Source organism: Phialemonium atrogriseum (genome assembly GCF_030411735.1).
Source record: "Phialemonium atrogriseum strain 8032-3 unplaced genomic scaffold QBC33scaffold_20, whole genome shotgun sequence".
Classification (NCBI taxonomy): Eukaryota; Fungi; Ascomycota; class Sordariomycetes; order Cephalothecales; family Cephalothecaceae; genus Phialemonium; species Phialemonium atrogriseum.
Window position 1 is genome coordinate 392,686 of NW_026848157.1, and position 17,557 is coordinate 410,242.

Sequence of the window (17,557 nt, forward strand, 5' to 3'; positions counted from 1 at the left end):
TTATGCAGGGAAGCTTATCTTTCAAAACGTGCTGTCATCACGTAGCTGCCCCACACAAATTGATGTAGATATCGATCGCTAAGCTCCTATTGATCAACTTTAGCTGTTATCTTACATTAGGTAGCTTCTGCGGTTGCAATGCCAGCTTTCGTTTGGAGAGGATTGGCGTTGGAAGTAATGCAGCGAAAACAGTAATTAAATTTAGTAATTCAGTGTAAAATACCACCAAAATCAGGGCCGCTCAGATGGCTGGGTCATCCAGCCACTTCCCGCGAAAGTAGGCACTTATACGCCACCATCTCTGACAATTGGGCGCCGCCAGAGGAGCCCACTTCCCCGCTATGACTCACTCTGAATCACCGGCCGAGTCCGTGCTTCGCCGGGCTCCGAATTCCGCCGGCATCCCGGATTGACTTTTAATGGTCAACCTCTCGCCAGCTCACAAGAAAGCCTCATTTGACAACTCCACAGCACAGAAAAACATAGTGCAAATATGTCAGGCACGGGAAACCACGCGATTGTCTTCGGTGGGACGGGATTACTGGGGTGGTCAGTCGCTGACCAACTCCTATCCAATTATCCCGAACATGGGTCGTTTTCCACAGTCACGGCCGTTATGAACCGCCCCGTTGCAGAATCGGAACTGCACTTACAGGATGCTTTGCCTGAACGACCCCGGCTTCAGATTGCCTCAGGGATTAACTTGGCGAGTGGAACGGCAGACGATTTGGCACGAGATCTAAAGGAGAAAGTCGCCGGGATAGAGGCCATTACCCATGTGTTCTACTTTGGTATGCATGAAGTTCTGTCGTTCTAGGCGAGCGACTAATAAATAGACTCACAGTGTTCAACGAATTTGGCGAGGACCATCTTCGCGAATGCGAGATAAATTGTGGGATGATGCAGAGAGTTGCCGATGCATTCAACATATTGGCCCCGAAACTCCAGTCGTTTGTTTACTCTGGCGGGACACGGGTGAGTGACGTTCATATTTTATTCTTAGAATCACTGCCAAGTTACAGCCTATTGATATAATGCGTTAGGGATACGGCATCTACGTCCCAGGCGGCACCTTCCAGGCTCCCCTGGAAGAGTCCATGGCCGAACACCTGCCCGAGGACTATGCCAAGACTGTCGCGTACCCGTGGTTCAGAAAGATTCTCACCACAGCAAGCGCCGGGCGAGGGTGGACATGGACTGAAGTCTGTCCAGATGCCGTCGTCGGATTCACCCCCAACGGCTCCAACTTCTCCCTTGCGCTCCACTGGGCGCAGTACCTCTCCTTGTACAGCTACAACCATGGGATTCGAGGGTCATCCGGTACGCCCGATGGGGAAGTAGAAGTACCGTTTCCTGGAAATGAGGGTGGCTTTAACTCACTTGCCACGTCCGTGTCTTCTCACACACTTGGACGTATCGCGATATTCGCTGCACTAAACTCGGAGAAATGCGGCGGGAAGATACTTAACATGGCAGACAACGCACGACCCTCCAGCTACCGCGAGTTGTGGCCTGCCATCACCTCTTGGTTCGGCTTGGTTGGCGTTGGCCCGTCCGGTGACGACGATGCGTTGAAACCGAGCGAGTATATCGAGACGCATAGGCACATCTTCGAAGAGACTGGTCGGCCAAAGGGATTGACATGCGGAGTACGTGCTGGAAGCAAGCAGTTGGATAGCGTGGGCTGGTGGCTATGCTTTGACCGACACCTGAGTTTGGAGAGGCTAAGAGGTTTGGGGTTCCTGGAAGAGAGAGACCCGGCGGAGGGTTGGCTAGAAGCCTTTGATAAGTTCAAGGCAGCCGGCATAATTTAGGCATGCCCAGACACCTGGGGACCTCTCCGGGCGGCCGTAAATACTTATCTCGACGTCTGGACTCTGGCGCAACAAAATCGTCGTGCCCCGTGACCGGGATTAGCAAAGGGTACGTGCAATATCGAAATCCCCCGGTCCGGCCGCCGAATATAAATCAGCTCTATATCATCGATGACTCTATCGGCTCAGTGAATATTCTGCTCACCTTCCAAACCATGGACAATGTGCCCGACAGCCTCGAGTTCCGCACATTCTCATTCGTCTCCAGTCTCAGCTAAAAGGTCGCCAGGGGCTTCCATTCCATTGGGCGCACCGTAGAAAAGTCCAGTCCCTTCGCCAGGGTATACAAAATTTCCAGGTACGGAACATCAACACGTAGCCGCTGAGCAATGCGTACTGTATTCCCCAGAATCGCCTCCACTTCGATGGGTCGATGATTCCGGATATCCGTCAACATGCTGGGCTCCTTCCCCCCGCTCTTCAGTCTCTCCTTTGAACGGCTGAGCTGGCCATCTAGTTCCTCCTCCGTCACAACTGGGTATCCAGCCGCCTTTGCCACATTCCCAACTTCCATCATAACCTTCTTGACCATGCCCAGTGCCTCGAGAGATGACCGCAGCAGGTTGGCGTCGTCGCAGAGAGTCAGCGCGCACATGGGATTCCAAGCAGCGTTGACCGCCAGCTTGACCCATCGCTGTGTCTGCACATCGTCAAACACCTTGCACGTTGCTCCGCCGGCACTCCACAATTCCTGTAGCAGCTTGACTTTTGCCTTGGCTTCTGCAGGGGCGGTCGCAGGGTATGTTCCGACCTCGAAGCGTTCCAGCAGTCCCATTTCGATAACCCCCGGCTCGACTTGCGTGACAGGTAGGTATACCACGGCAGAAATAATGACGTTACCAGGATAGCTTTCTGCGTATTCGTCCTCGATGCAGATGCCGTTTTGGGCAAGGACAATTGCCGTGTCAGCCGACACTGCCTCCCGGATTAGGCCCGACGTCCCGGGGAACGCTTTGCTGCAGACGAGTATGAAATCAAAAGGTCCCTTTGCCGCCGAGACGGAGTCGACAGTGGTGGGTTTGTAGTGAACTTTTCCGAAGACGCCAGATCGAATCAAGAGACCCTTTTCCTTGACGGTGGCGTAGTTTGTTCGGCACACCACCGTCACCTCAGCGCCGGCATTGTGGAGGATCCAGCCGTAGACGGAGCCTACCGCGCCGGTACCGAAGATGAGAACCTTGACCATGACTCTTGCTGGTGGTGTTTTTGTGTGTGTATTCCGGCGGATAGAAACTGTTGCGGGTTAATTACCAATCAACCTCCTGAAGCCGCGCCCCGATAAAATTTATCGCGTGCATAAGCGTCCTCGTCACTGTTAGGCCGAAGTCGGACCCCGCATGTACTCCCCCCACCCGTTCTTCATCTTCACCGTCGACGATTAAAAACAAAAGGGAAAATATTGAAGAAAAAAAAAAGAAAGAAAAAAGGGGGGGTTACTGTAAAAATAAAAAATTTAAATGTTCAAAATAATAATAATGACACTCAATGAAGACGCTAGGCTCTCCAAGAAGGCAGCAGCCGTTGCCTCGGGCCGTCTGATGTTAACTGCGGCGGGGCTGACCCGAGGCTTAGCAGCCGCTAGCTCCCCTGAAAACCCCACTCGAGCACACTAATTATAAAGCCATTCCCGGTTCCAGAGCTGCGCTCCGCCTGCTTCAAGCTGAGCTCCCGGCTGAGCCGCCTGGAACGGCCTATTTTTAGGATCAAAGCCCCAAAAGGGGGGACCGCAAACTCTGGCCATGGTGTCTGTTTTGGGCCTCGTTAGATTTAGGGCACTACACATCTGGGAGGTGGCCAACAGATGATGTGGATTAAAGGTTATTCCTTGCCGTTAACCGCCCTGTACCTCTGCTTTGAAACAGCCGCTCAGGGGCCCCCGCATCCCCCATTTCTCGCACCGAAGTCGCCTTGATTCAGGTGAATATCGGATTCGCCGCGACTCAGAATTGGACCTCCCTCATTACTGTTCGGGTATTTTGGAGCAGGAATGGCAGATGCAAATGGGTCCACTATTAGCGGGCATGGCCGTAAGCGTCAGGGCTCGAACCGCAGTAACCACGATGACCGGGATAGCAAACGCCTCCAGCTGGATCACGCCGAAGGCCTACCTTTCCGCTTCGACCGGTCATTCGTACACAGCCCAGTGAAGACTCCGACGATTGAAAGTCCGGAAGTTCACCTTGCCTCTGCTCGTCCCCGCCACTCGCCGGCGGTGGAATCGGTACGCACCATCCCGCTTCTCATTGACTTGACCAAGGATGATGAGGATATCGTCATGGCACCGGCTCCCGAAGAGCCTCCCGCGCGTCCTTCCACGGGGCGAGACTTCTCGCCAACAAAACCAGACGTGGACACAACTCCGTTGGCTTCAAAACCTGGGCTCCCCGAGACTCTTGGTGTCCCATACGACACATGCTTCGGCTTGGTAGGTGTCTATGCGACCTCATTCTCATAAGATTCTACCTCGCTAATCCAATGCAGATTGAAACCCAGTCTTCCATAGGCTCTTCCATTGAGACAGATTCGGATTGGCTCCCTGTCAAAGTTGAGCTGTCTAATCAAGGCCTGAAGATATTGAGACTGGGCTCGGGAAATCACATTGGCTGGGCTTCTTCAACTTCTTCGCGGGTCATCTCCCAACTTGCCAAGAAAACCAAGGTCGTGCTAACTGCAACCCTTGTTGTCCCTGACAATCGTCGACAGTCGCAATATATCCAGGCCACTCTACGCATTATTGTCTACGGGTTCATGTCGGAAAAGCGTGCTGTTGCCAAAATCTTGTCTGATGGCGACCTCTACCTCCAGCACCCATCATTATCCGAATGCAATGGTCGAGTGCCTTATTTCAACCCGCAGTATCTTCTCCGTCCAGGAGGATCTATGCCAAAGCTGGAAAACTTGGTGATTTCAAGCCAGGGCAGATCGGGTCGTGGGCCAAGTGATTTTCTGGCGGAAATCGAGAAGAGTCGCTTGTTGCAGGTCTTCGAGTCCGCGCACGACCCAGACGCAACCTTCAGGATTCGTCCGAGCCTTCGACTGCAGTCTTCTCTCAAAGAGTATGTCGCCTCTGGGCCTCTGGGCCTATTCATGACGTATCTGACCTTCTCACCAGACACCAGATTAGTGCTTTAGCCATGATGGTAGAGAAGGAATGCGGAACCTATGATAAGCCAACATTTCCGTCCATCTGGGAGCCAATAGGGGATCAGAATGTGAAGACAAGGTGTGTCATTCCCGGCAGCAGTTACTCGCTGCTACCTACCTTACTTACAGACATCAGTTATCGGCACGCAGTCACCGGTGAGCGTCGAGATAGGCATCCGACCCTTGCGCGTGGGGGAATTCTTGCCGACGTAAGCTGCGCACTTGACACCTGCTGATACATTTGCCCTAATCTATAATTATTCAGGAGATGGGTCTTGGGAAAACCTTGTCGGCCATTGCACTGATCTTATGGCACCTTGATTTTCTCGAGTCTTCTAAGTCGGAGTCTCACTCTCGCCGGGCTACGTTAATAGTCACTCCAAAATCCAGTGAGGCACAAGGGCTTCACCTGTTACGATGTGTAATCTGACTGACCTGAACAGTTATACCCGAATGGAACCAGCAGTTTGAGAAGTACGATGACCCCGACGCAATGCTTTAAAGGAAGGGTATCTAATCGTGAGCACAGACATGTTAAGCCTGGACGTATCAGGGTCCGGACTTACCACGGAAGCAATCGGCAGCAGGTTGCTAAGGACTGGCACGATGTAGACGTGATACTCACAACTTACGACACTGTCAGGTCCGAAAAAGCGTCCGCCGGCCCGCTTTTTGAGACGAGATGGGCAAGAGTAATACTCGATGAAGGTATATCCGCCAGGTTCAAATGCGTCTGTTGCAGCCTCTAGCAAAGAAACGGTGCTAACCAACTCTCCCTACCTCGGCAGCGCACAACATTCGCAACCGAGACTCGAAGGTTTTTAGGGCAGCAGAGGCTATTATTGCGCCATGTCGTTGGTGCCTCACCGGCACACCGATACAGAACTGTCTAGATGACTTTGGGGCGCTGCTAGGTTTCATCGGCGTTCCGTCCTTTGAGACGCAGACCCAGTTCAATTACTGGATAATAGAACCCGTCAAGAAGAGGAAGGATTATGCATTTAAACGCCTTCGCCAACTGGTCAGAGCCACCTGCCTGCGAAGAACCAAGGCAAGCACAGCAAACACACTGAAGTTGCCGAAGAAGGTGGAGGTCAACGAGGTCCTAGACTTGGACCCAGGTGACAGGGAATTATACGACTTTTTCAAGCGCCGGGCTGCGACCGTGGCTCGAAATATGGAAAGGTTGTCGTCGCGGAACGGCAACTCCAAGAGGCCCAAACCACTGGGTGGCTGGGGCGGCTGGAGCGGAAACATCTTGCCTCTGGTTGGCCATCTTCGGCGCATCTGCGACCATGGAGGGGATCTCCTCCCCGCCGCGGCTCTGCGAGCGTGGCGAGACAAAGACATCGACTCGATCGACTGGCAGCTGATGAAGATGGCGTCGCAAAAGTGCGATCTCTGCGAAACGGAGTTGGAAGAGGGTAACGACGTGGTTGTCCCAGTGGAACTCGTCTGCGGTCATATCATCTGCGCCAGCTGCCGCAACGTCATAGAGGACATGAACGGGATCGGATCATCGTCTGCCTCCTGCCCTAAATGTTCCGGGAGATCGCCATTGCCCGCGCCTAGCCAGGGCAGCACCGTGGAGCAGTACAAGCCTTCCGTCAAGATCAAGGCTTTGTTGCGGAATCTCCGCAACGAACATTCAACGCAGCAGACGTGCGAAGATCGAATCGTCTCGAAAAGGTACTCGAGTCATCCTTTGCCTTGGTCACTGATGAGCGAAGCTGACACGAGTCAAAGTGTTGTCTTTAGTTGCTGGACTAGGATGCTTGACTTCATCCAGAAGGCCTTCAAAGAAGATAACATTGGCTTTCAGCGGATTGACGGACAGACGACACTCCCAGGCCGCGCGGCCGCACTCAAGGCATTCCGGGACGACCCAGATTGCAGGGTGATGCTTGCCAGCATCGGCAGCGTTGGAGAAGGGTAAGATTCCTCCGCTCTGCTGTCAGTCATGATCCGAGATTGATTAACATGTATTTCGGCTAGTGTCAACCTCACCGTCGCAAACCATGTCCATATTATGGAGCCCCAGTGGAATCCAATGGTGGAGGCTCAGGCGGTTGACAGGGTCCACCGAATTGGTCAGGAACGGGACGTCTTGATAACTCGCTACCTTATCAAAGACTCGATTGAGTTTGTAAATGCCCATTTTCATACTCCCTTTGCATGCTCTACTGCATACGTAAGTCATTGAAGAGGGCGTTTCGTTTGGCTGACAAGGCTTCCAGTACGTCCGTGGGGTTCAGGAGGAAAAGCTACGGCTCATCCACCAGTCACTCTCCTCCACAGAGCTCAGGCAGAGAGACGTTGATGTCCAGCGATACAAGGTTAGTAAAAGCTGCTACCACCACTTCCCTACCTTTGACATGTTAATCTGAACCTCTTCGCAGAAATTGTTGGAATCACTTAGCTAGAATCCGGCGCTTCGTCGGGTCCACGGGCGGGTAATTACTAGTACACACCTAATTGATGATAGCTTCATAAAAGGGGCATCTTCAATATTCGCAGGCACCGTTATGTTATTAATTAGCCATCGAGGTAAATCGTGGCAGCTTGATTCAACCGCTCATTCATCTTGGTCGCTGATGGAACCGATGCTGGACCGACTGCCTTGCCGGCCCCGTCCCCTACCCGCCGATTCCGCAAGCTTATCCCAGGTCAAGCCCAGCCACGTCTCGATCTTCCGTGCCCCTTCCTCCTTTTCCGGCCTGGCGCTGCCGAACCGAGTGTTTGCCTTGGCCCCTTCAAAGAGCAAGAACTTCATCAAGTGAGCTGCCTCTTCCGAAGTCTTCTTGCTGGCCCAGTGGAGTGCCGTATATCCTCTACTGTTTTCCGATTGAGGGTAGTCAATTGGCGCCCCTAGCTCAAGCAGCACCTTCGCCTGTTCAACAGAGCAAGTCGTCTGTGCGACCATCGTCAGAGCCCGACCCAGGTCAGGCGGCTTTACTCTACCCATCCCGGAGAGCAGCCGCCAGCTCTCGACCATGCGCATTTCTTGCTCTGGAAATCTCTTCGCTGTGTTGAGAACAGTCTTCTCAAACAATTCCTGCGCAAGGTGGGCGTTGTAGTTCTCGGTAGATTTGACAATATTTTCCCAAATATCGAAGACCTCGCCGGAATCCGACTTGAGGACCGCGACGACCACATCGCGGTATCGCCCAGATCTCTTGCAGCCCCATGCAGTGCCCTTCTCCAGGATCCACCTAGTGAGCTCCAGGTTGCCGCTTTGAACGGCATCGTGAATTACGACGCCGAACTTGACTTCGGCGTTTCGAGGCTCTTGTTTTTGGTCGTCCCATTCAAGGAACAGCTGGGTAATTTGCAAGGACCCTTGTCCAGCTGCCATCTTGATGAGTTCGGCTTCGGTAAATTGGTTCACCTTTTGACGACAGGCTGGCCAAATTGCCTCAAGCTCATCGATATCACCATCGCTCAGCAGGCCGTATATAAGGGTGTATAACGCCTCATCGTCCGACTCCGAAGGCTGGATGAAGGCACTCTCGCGTACCACCCTGTGAAGCCTCTGTCGATGCTGCTCTAAGCTAGCACAAGATGGAAAACCAATAATGGAGAAGTCGCAGGATTTCACCGAGCACTTCCACGGCCTGCTGTGATTCGTCATGTGGTTTCCACATTCCGTGTCTGTCTCGAACCCATCACGGCGGAATGGACATGAGAAGAAGTGGCATTTAAATAGGTACTTCCCGTAGTGTCGTTGCAACTTCGCACATACACAATCTTTTTTGTGCGTTGGTTGGTTCTTGATCTCGTGACAAAGTAGACTGTTGTAGTGGGCCTCGACCCTGGCACAGGAGTCTGAAACAGTCAACGGATCTAGACATGTCCAAGTTTGAGCTGCATGATGGCAAGTCAGCGACTCTTTCGTGTCTTATTTCGGAGGTATCTTTGTGTGTTTGGGGAGAGAGGGGGGTGGGGGGAGGGGGATGGGTGTCTCTTACCATTGTCTGATGTCCACAGATCTTTGGGACGGTCCTTGTAAAACAGAAGGGTCTGAGAAACGAATTCGGGAGCTTCTGGCCATGGTGAGTGTCCTGGCTGGTAAGGCCTCCTGCTGGACCCAGTGTCTTCATCGATGTCATTTCGGAATCTCGGATTCCCCAGCTCGGAAAAGAGGTTTTCCAGCAACCCGTTGATGACAACAAGGTGATTTTCATCTTGTGTCAACTGGATATACCGCTTGACCAGAGTGAACCATGTGGAAGACGCAAATGCTTGAAGTCGATATTTCCCCGCGAGAAGGTTCTCCCGAAGTTGGTCTTCGTCGAGCTCTTCTCCAAGTGCGTTATAGCAGAGATACGTCAAACAGACGACCAAAAGATCCATCGTGGACTCACACACGCTGACGGACTTCGTTCGATGGTTGAAGATGTATCTATAATTACAGGTTAGCAATGATACCCTGCACTGGAGTACTAGCACCTGGGTTATCACTCGCTCTTTCACTGTGAAGTGGACAAACTGTGGTGTCTCATCCACAACTTCGACAATCGGACCGCAGAGCTTGACGATATTCAATGAGCTGTCAACGACGGGTGCGTCGTCACAAGCCTCGACGCTCACTAGTATGGCTTGCTCAAGCTCGTATAGCGTGAGTGGAACGGGAGAACAACCAATCCATCCAAGGATCCTTTTCACCGTGTCTCGGTTTCTAGTGGATAGTCCATCAATTCGTGATAGAGCTCGCTCATACCTGCACACAAGATTAGAAGCAGCCATGCATGCATACCACATATGGTACTTACGCAGCGTCAAGGTCTTCAGGGAGTGCCCTCAGCTCCCTTCTGATATCGTCGATATTGTTCAAATCGACCACGTTGTCTATGACGATCCGAGCATACAAAAACATTCCTGAGGATAAAATCAGGAACTCGTCAGCAACTTCAAGGGGATGGATGTCATGAAAGAATTGCACTCACCTTTAGCTTTTGTAGAAATAGGAGACAGCAGAGCGTTAATCTCACTTTGCCGTTCAGCTAGGAAATCGGTACTCGCCATCCACTGGTCAAACCTGCTGTTGACATAGGTCTGAATCCCCACAGCATTTCTGCGATCAACTCGAATTTGTGTTGCCTTCGATTGCAGTATCTTGACCATATCATTCTCTGCTCTGCTACTGATGCAGATCTTCAGCCCCGAGTCTCTGCAGGCTTTCGAAACGTCCAGGAGCGAGTACAGGAACTGCTTTCGTTCGAACTCTTCAACTTCGTCCAGGCCATCTATGACCATGAACGTCCCGCCTGCACACTTGAGTGCAGTTGTAAGGAGGTCTTTGGCAACGTCCACATTGCTCTTCAGATCTCGTTTGTTGGTGTCCGTCAGGAGGGCCTGTAGATCGCTGTCGTCTGAGGCCAACTGAAACAGCAGGGTATGGATAATCGATATGGCAGTGGTGTCGGCACGGACATGGCTTGGAAATGCATACAGAGTGCGACCCTTTTCCTTTGCCTTGGTGACGACCCAGCAGGCAAGAAACGTCTTCCCTGTTCAAATATCTCAGTCAAACGCGTGCGGCTGTGTGTTGGCACCCTCAAAACTCACCGGCACCTGGAATTCCCTGCAGCCAAAGCAATCTCGTCAACTGAGAACCCATGTCCATCCATTGACTGAACACCTGGTCTCTCGCAAGCCACCTTTCGGTTCCCGGACAGGCGCGCCTTCGCAACCAATCCAATCTGTCATCGTACATCTGCGGGCAGATGGCGGTCTCCAATGCTTGAAACTTCTGCTTTCCCCGAAACACTTCGGACTCTCGGATTTCTGCAAACGACTTGATTCTAGCCTCTTCCTCCCGCCTGATGTGTTCAAAGGTGATATTCTCTCCCAAGAGTCGCGCGTGTCTCTCTATGTTGGCCTCGACTACTTTGATTCTCTCTTTACGCTTCGGCCAGAGCGTCTCGAACATGATCTTGCGGCCTTTTGAACTGTTAACGGACGCTGTGTTGTGCAAATCGGGGGAAGAGCGTCGAGAAGCTTACGTGGCAGGCTGAAGAACTTCAAAGTTTCCAAGTAGAAGTCAAGAATGTCCCTGTAAAAGAGCCCCAGCACGCCCTTGATTGATTCCTTGTTAAGAAAATGCTCGAGCGGAAATTGCGGAAGCAGCTCCCCAATTCTCTCTATCGTCTTGACGATAGCGTCGAATCCCTGCTGCCATTCGCTGGCCCACAAAAGGAGAAGCCTTACCGGGCCCCAAACTAGAGCCAAAACTTCGGGTTTCACCTGGATGAAAATGCTGATGACAGCCTCATAGCTGCTAAGTCGATCGAGAAATGGCTTGACTCGTTCCAAGTGGCGAAGATGGCGCTGCTCGCGCTGCAGCTTATCTGTGGCGTCCCACACTTGTTTGACGCTGGTTATGGCAAGGATATCGCGGAACGCCGTGTTCGAAGGAAGCCCTTCTTCGAATTCACGCTTGGCAGCGTCGAAGACTTGCTGCAAGGAGTCTGGAGAGGCCATCACGAGAGGATTGAGGAGCGGTACGGGGGAGTATTGGCGTTCAGAATACAGATCGAATCTCAAAATACACAGTCTAGAGCACTTGAGGCGTTCCTCTGTCGAAGAGAAAGCCGAGGAAATAGCACATCGGCAGCGGGCCCAGGATTTACCGACGCCTTGGGGGGACCTTGGATCCATCCACGAGGGAGGTTAAGCGCTCTTGCGGACCGGACCCCCGCTTCCAAGCAGCCGTTGAAAACATTGCCGACCAATAGGCTGTCTCCATCACGCGCAAACCTGCGCCCCCTGGCGCTAACCCCAGACACCATGATACCCCGAGCTCTTCACACCCACCTCGACTCTCCTTCGGTTATGCAAGGCTCGTCCCACTGCTAAATCTGGGCCTATCGTTGATGGCAGCTTCAGAATTTGTGAGGGCTTGGCTTCTCCCACACGCGCACAGTGTTCCACCAATAGGGAGAGGATCACAAAAATCCCCATCAGCGATGGGTCGATTATCCGAGCTGCAGCTTTGAAACCACCTGAGAGGGGTTTCGGGTTCTAGAATTTGTGGAACATATACAATTAATCTATCAAAGCTCTCTTGACCTAGTAGCCCGTGCCCCTTGAATATGTCTAATTCAATCTCGTCTTTCGCACACACATAATAGAGGTGCATCGTATCTACGTTGAGCTCAAGCAACACACCTCATGTGTTTCCCCTTGACTGTCTGCCAACCTATGGGATGCAGATAAATGCTCTTCAGCCGCAACTTGAAGAGAGTTCGGCTGTTACCCTACTCATGAGATGAGAGGAGGGGAAAGGCTTCGGTGTCAATCTGTTGCGTTCCAGGGGGGGAAAAGCACAACGACAGGGGCGATGACCCCTTTTTTAGAACGGGAAGGAATTGCCTCCCCAGTTCGAGTCTAAACCAGCAAGACGAGCCCAACCTTATACGACGGTTGTGACAAATAGCAGTAGGTACCGTGATTAAAACGTTTTAATGTAACAGCCGCAGCCATCTGCAGTTCCTTGCTACGCAATCAGCGTCAATGCCAAGGATATCGTCCCGAAGAAACAGGACTGGAAACTGCCATACCTTATCTATAAGTTTCTATGAATTACACATGAACGTCTTTCCAAGCGGATCACCGTAGAGGCTTTCATCATTAAAGTAATCAACAGGATATGAGACATCCACGCATTTCCCACCGCCTGTAGGCCCCACATGAGAACAATGAACCTGTTTGAACGATCAGTATCCACATTTTACCACGAAATGGAGAGAGACGAAAGGACGAGACGTGAACTTACATCTGGCCGTACTTGAGTAAGAACAAGGTGAATTGACCGGCAGACAATGTTGTCTCCCCATGCCTCGTCGTAATTTCCGTAAGGCTTCTGCGACAAGGCAGACGCACATTCATCAATACTCTCCCACTGCGTGTTCGGCCCCGTGCATCTCGTCTGAGTGACGGCACAGATCTGTTGGATGCTCTGTGTCCGGAACTGCGAATTGGATATCTGGGCGCCCGTACTGGCCTCGATCCAGTTGTTGAGATTCGGGATCCAGGCGTCGTATTTGAGGACCGCTCCATGCTTGTCGAACTTCCAAAATGCGACCTGCCGACAAGGTCGTCAAGGTTAAATAACAGGGTCGACTCAATCACGACACAATCGTTAGGCCATCACTCACCTGCTTCAGGGGGGCAAGCGGTTTGCCATGATCCGCGCAGCCCGGGTTCACGACGCTGCAGAACAAATACACAACGGAGGCGGCAACATCGCTGCATGCGGAGCTGAATTCCGCAATCTGATAGCCCGTGATGGCCGCCGACGCCGCGTTTCCCTGCGGGAGCGGTGCCAGGGCAAAAAAGTACTCGATGGAATCCTCGAAACCCACGAAATCGCCAACCGGGTCGACCCTGCCCGCGACGTCCTGGCTGAAGAGGCCCGGGGGAACGCCCGCCCCGCCTCCGAGGATTATCGGGAGCTGGTTGGGGTAGACGGTGAGGTTGTAGATGCGCGAGATGGTGTTGAAGTTGCGCTCGTCGTCACGAACCCTCCCCCATCCCGGCCATGGCCACCATGCTGGCCACGGCCACGGCAACCTTGTCGGCCGGGACTGTGCTGGCGAGACCAGACAGGCAAGGGCGCACGAGATGATGGTCAAAACGCGAAGGCGGAATATGTACATGGCTCGTTCGTTGGAGGCTCCGCGGGAAGATTGGACGGGGCAATGTGGAAATTCTCCATTTCTCAGGTGGAGAGGATTCTTCAGGTGGAGAGGAGCGGCGTCTTATCATCGGCCAACGGCCCAGCTCGTGGCATTGCCGCAGCTCCGGGGTCAATTGCAGGCAACGTGGCGACCCAACATCACCCAGATCCATGGTAAATGGCCTAGTAACTAGTCCCAACAAAGCAATCGGCGGTCAGACAGCACGCCTCGTCAATAACTTGTCAATGTGTCGGTGCTGTATTCGTGCCATCTTGCCGCATGTTGCATTTCAGGTCAGGCATATCCAAGGAACCCGCATATGGATTTTTCCGCATCCAGCATGGTCTAGTGGCCGCTGAACGACGTGTTCGCAGCTAGCTGGCCATATCTAGCGAGGAGGGGGAAATCGTCATCCAGCCATGCGAAAACCACGTTGCAGGGCACAAAGCAAGGCATGGGCGTGGATTGATATCCGGGAGGTTGGGACAAGGTCTAAAACTTATCTGCTACTTGGGTTTGGTGAGGCGAGTTCGATACCAAGTGGTTGGGGCTGTGGGGTAGGATGTAGCTTTATTTCGTGGCTGGTTGTGCCCATTGTGGACACGTGATGGGCGGATGACGTGCTGTCTTGCGCTACTCTCAGGGCACGGAACGGGGAGGCTGACGATTGGTCTTGGTTGCGCAAGGGAAGTCGAGAGGGATGGCTTGCCCGGAAAGGTCCTGAATCATATAGTTCGGGTCCTTTTGGGACCACATTTGGACCAGCGCTTGTCCCGTGATGAAGCATCCACCATTGCAAGAGACGAGACCCCCACCTTCTGTTACAATTATGGTGCACAAACCAGAGATAAAAACAGCCGCCCAACCAAATGCGGGCATTGGTGGGCTAACATTATCTGCTGAGGGTGTGACAACGCACAACGGCTGCAACAAGGGTAATTGGCTCGAAAACTTGGCCGAGGTTGCATGTCCCGCTGCATGCCAGAGCTGGGCATCACCAATCATTGACCACGGTTGTGCTGGCACCGCCCACAACCTGACATATCAGTAGTAGTCGCACAAAAAAGAGAGAGAAAAAGGTATGGAAAATTTGGGAAATTGGGGCAACCATCATAGCTCTCATGTTCAAGGAGGTCCCCTTCTTTTATCCGCCTCCCGCCGCATCTCTTTTGAACCCCTTGTAGATGTGTTAGGACTGCGGGACTGAATGCCGGGAATTGGAAGATCGTCTCGAGATGATTTCCTCGATTATTTGCTGAAAAAATCCCATCCTGTGATCCTCCAACCTGACTGGTCAGATTGTCTTGCACCTCCGCCGTTTTGCCGTGAATCGACCTAGGCATGTAATCCAGTAATATGCCGCAGAGCCCTGGTACTCAGGAACCCAGCTTGCTATCGGACACCCAACAGTAGCTGATTGACCTATGGCTTTCCTGCCCTGGAGAGCAACCATGCACCCAAGTGTGGCGGCTATGGGTAGGAACGAACGAACGAGAGAGCTTAGATGGTGGCATCCCGCTCCCTTTCCCAGGCCAAGCTCCATTTCCAGTAAGAAATCACATCTCATGAGCAACAAGAGCCACTAGGCAAGGGCCGCTTCACAGGGGCGAGCCAACGGCGAGCCAGTGTGGCGTGATTGCGCTAATGAAATCAACCACTCATCGACACTTCCTCCTCAGCTCCTGGCAGGGAGCTGAGGGAGGCAAATGCTGCCCCTAAACCTTCACGCTCGCACTTCTATTCTCTCTACCAGCACAGATCCCTCGCCGTCTCTGCTCAACACAAGATGCCACATCTACACCCGTCGGCCGCGCCAACGCTAAACGAAGTCCAACGAAGAAAAGGAAAAACATGGCGCCCGTCGACCATGCAGGCTCTCTACCTCAGCACTCCCTGCTGATCCTCGTCTGGGCGTGTTTCAGTGTCGCGTTCCTCTTCGTCGCTCTGCGCACGGCAATCCGCTTCAAGGTCGCGGACCGGCCGACGGCGGACGACTACTGGATCTTCCTCGCCTTCGCGACGTTGCTGACGCTGTGCATCCTCGAAACCATCCAGCTCCCGAGCCTGTACTATCTTGCGGCCATGATTGCGGGCGGCGCCGCTCCCAAATCGATAGTACAATTGATATCCTCCACCGAGACGTATCTGCGATTCGAGTTCGCCATCATCATCCTCTTCTGGACCGTCCTCTGGTGCGTCAAGGCGGGGTTTCTGGCCCTCTACTTCAAGCTGTTTCGAGAGCTGCGCCCCTATCGCCGGGCGTGGTATGTCCTCGCGACGTTCACCTTCCTCGCATACGTCGGGTGCCTGATCACGCTTTGCATGTCGTGCGGGCCCATCTCCAACTTTTTCTCGTTCGCGCAATGTGGCAGGCCGGAGGATGTGTGGGCATCGAACTTGAGTGTCTACTACAGCACGGCTGTTGACGTTTTCACCGATCTCTGCAGTAAGTGGTGCAGACTGCATATTCTGGAGAGGTGCTGACGCTCGCTAGTCATGGCCATGCCCCTCCGATTGATATACAATGTGAGAATATCGCCAAGGCAAAAGGTCGGCCTTGTCTGCGTCTTCGGTCTCTGCTTCGTCATGATCGCCTTCGCCATCATCCGGGCAAAACAGGTCTTGGTGCCGCAGTACTTTGTCAACCTGACCCTGCTGATGATCTGGTCCACACTCGCCGCGTCAATATGTGAGGATTTCATCCTTCATCCTTTACTCACTCGACACTTTCTCCTCTCCGGAATCAACTCCTACAGGAACCCTTGGCTAACCAAGTGTCGTCACCTGCAGCCGTCATAGTCGGCAGTCTCCCCGCCCTCAAACTCTTCGTCACCAACCGCGCCTCCACAAGGCGCTCTCGCTACGGTTCCTCCGGGAGCAGGAGAAAGCCACCGTCCGACGTTCGCAGCAACAGTATCCCACTCAGCTCGCTTTCGAGTGACAAGAAGTCACCCAGTGGACGGCGCCATTGTAGCGGGGATTCACAGGAAGAGATACTCAAGTCCGACGACAGCCAGTTCGTCCTGGTTACACACGATATCGTGAGTTCTACCGTTCCGTTTGTTTCCCTCGTCTCGGAAATGAAACGCTGACGGAGGTGTTTCGTGGAGCAGACTGTCTCATATGGCGAAGTTGGCCACCCGGATCCTGTCTACCAGAATCGTCAACATGTTTCTGGTTATGGCGAGGCTGTGTGATCTTCCACCGCGACCTTTCCCCGTTATATACCACTCTAGAGATCGTTTCTCGCAATGGGAACTTCGGGGAGTTTCCACCAGCTCTTCCAGCACATCAGGACGGGGCGTGTAATTGTTAAAATAAAGACATAAGAGGTCGGTATGGCAACAAAGAGCAAGGAAAGTGGAAGGACGGTCTTGACGGTGTAATGATTAATGTGCTGATAATTGTCAAGAAACTACCATGAGAAGCAGAAGCAGGCTTAAACATAGTAAAACAATCGATGCAAATCTATAACAACAGCATACGTAGCATTTAGACAGACATATTATGTGCTCTCGTCTAGAACAAATAGACATCTAGTTTTGTTGCAAGACGGGATCTAGTGTGAAGGATAGTCGATAGAGTCCAAGACCGAGGACAACCCTCCTTGATAGCATGTTGTTTTTCCACAACAAGTTAAGTCCATCTCAGATCTCAGTCAAGATAATGTGTAGATTGACGACAAGCTTGAGGTATCTGCTGGTCATTTCCATTCAGGCAATGCTGTACCTACATCTTGGTCCCATCCCAAGTCCCATGGATATGGTAGCCCCTCAAATTTAACTAATCAACCTAGACCTCAGGGTTCGCGGTGACAAATCCCTCCATGTACCAATAACTGTTGGGGAGTCGTTGGGG

The 17,557-nt window shown here is 52.6% G+C and overlaps 6 protein-coding genes across 6 annotated transcripts; 3 read left to right on the forward strand and 3 right to left on the reverse strand.

Annotated features, from left to right (window-relative positions):
* Positions 1–353: 353 nt before the first annotated feature.
* On the forward strand, positions 354–1,982 carry QBC33DRAFT_545045 (uncharacterized protein). Its single transcript, XM_060428523.1, has 3 exons — positions 354–791; positions 845–975; positions 1,044–1,982. Exons 1-3 carry the CDS (start codon positions 494–496, stop codon positions 1,812–1,814), a joined length of 1,200 nt encoding a protein of 399 aa, XP_060281477.1. The 5' UTR covers positions 354–493; the 3' UTR covers positions 1,815–1,982.
* QBC33DRAFT_545046 (2-dehydropantoate 2-reductase) lies at positions 1,908–3,300 on the reverse strand. Its single transcript, XM_060428524.1, has one exon. It carries the CDS (start codon positions 3,058–3,060, stop codon positions 2,089–2,091), a length of 972 nt encoding a protein of 323 aa, XP_060281478.1. The 5' UTR covers positions 3,061–3,300; the 3' UTR covers positions 1,908–2,088.
* Positions 3,301–3,544: 244 nt separating this feature from the next.
* On the forward strand, positions 3,545–7,826 carry QBC33DRAFT_545048 (SNF2 family N-terminal domain-containing protein). Its single transcript, XM_060428525.1, has 12 exons — positions 3,545–4,299; positions 4,356–4,930; positions 4,987–5,097; positions 5,155–5,227; positions 5,284–5,407; positions 5,462–5,492; positions 5,548–5,726; positions 5,807–6,707; positions 6,765–6,950; positions 7,014–7,164; positions 7,256–7,354; positions 7,418–7,826. The coding sequence occupies exons 1-12, from the start codon at positions 3,862–3,864 to the stop codon at positions 7,439–7,441; spliced, it is 2,892 nt and encodes a 963-aa protein (XP_060281479.1). The 5' UTR covers positions 3,545–3,861; the 3' UTR covers positions 7,442–7,826.
* Positions 7,516–11,679, reverse strand: QBC33DRAFT_496016 (uncharacterized protein; the record flags this gene model as incomplete). The annotated part of the gene is made up of 7 exons (XM_060425559.1): positions 7,516–8,882; positions 8,987–9,420; positions 9,484–9,738; positions 9,791–9,896; positions 9,965–10,528; positions 10,587–10,961; positions 11,024–11,679. Coding segments are annotated over 7 exons (3,679 nt in total), but the record flags the coding sequence as incomplete, so codon positions are not given.
* Positions 11,680–12,595: 916 nt separating this feature from the next.
* Positions 12,596–13,678, reverse strand: QBC33DRAFT_579791 (uncharacterized protein; the record flags this gene model as incomplete). Its single annotated transcript, XM_060431163.1, has 3 exons — positions 12,596–12,724; positions 12,796–13,104; positions 13,178–13,678. 3 exons carry the CDS (start codon positions 13,676–13,678, stop codon positions 12,596–12,598), a joined length of 939 nt encoding a protein of 312 aa, XP_060281481.1.
* Positions 13,679–15,550: 1,872 nt separating this feature from the next.
* On the forward strand, positions 15,551–17,246 carry QBC33DRAFT_593369 (uncharacterized protein; the record flags this gene model as incomplete). Its single annotated transcript, XM_060431725.1, has 4 exons — positions 15,551–16,145; positions 16,194–16,388; positions 16,490–16,740; positions 16,813–17,246. The coding sequence occupies 4 exons, from the start codon at positions 15,551–15,553 to the stop codon at positions 16,894–16,896; spliced, it is 1,125 nt and encodes a 374-aa protein (XP_060281482.1). The 3' UTR covers positions 16,897–17,246.
* Between the last annotated feature and the right edge of the window lie 311 nt (positions 17,247–17,557).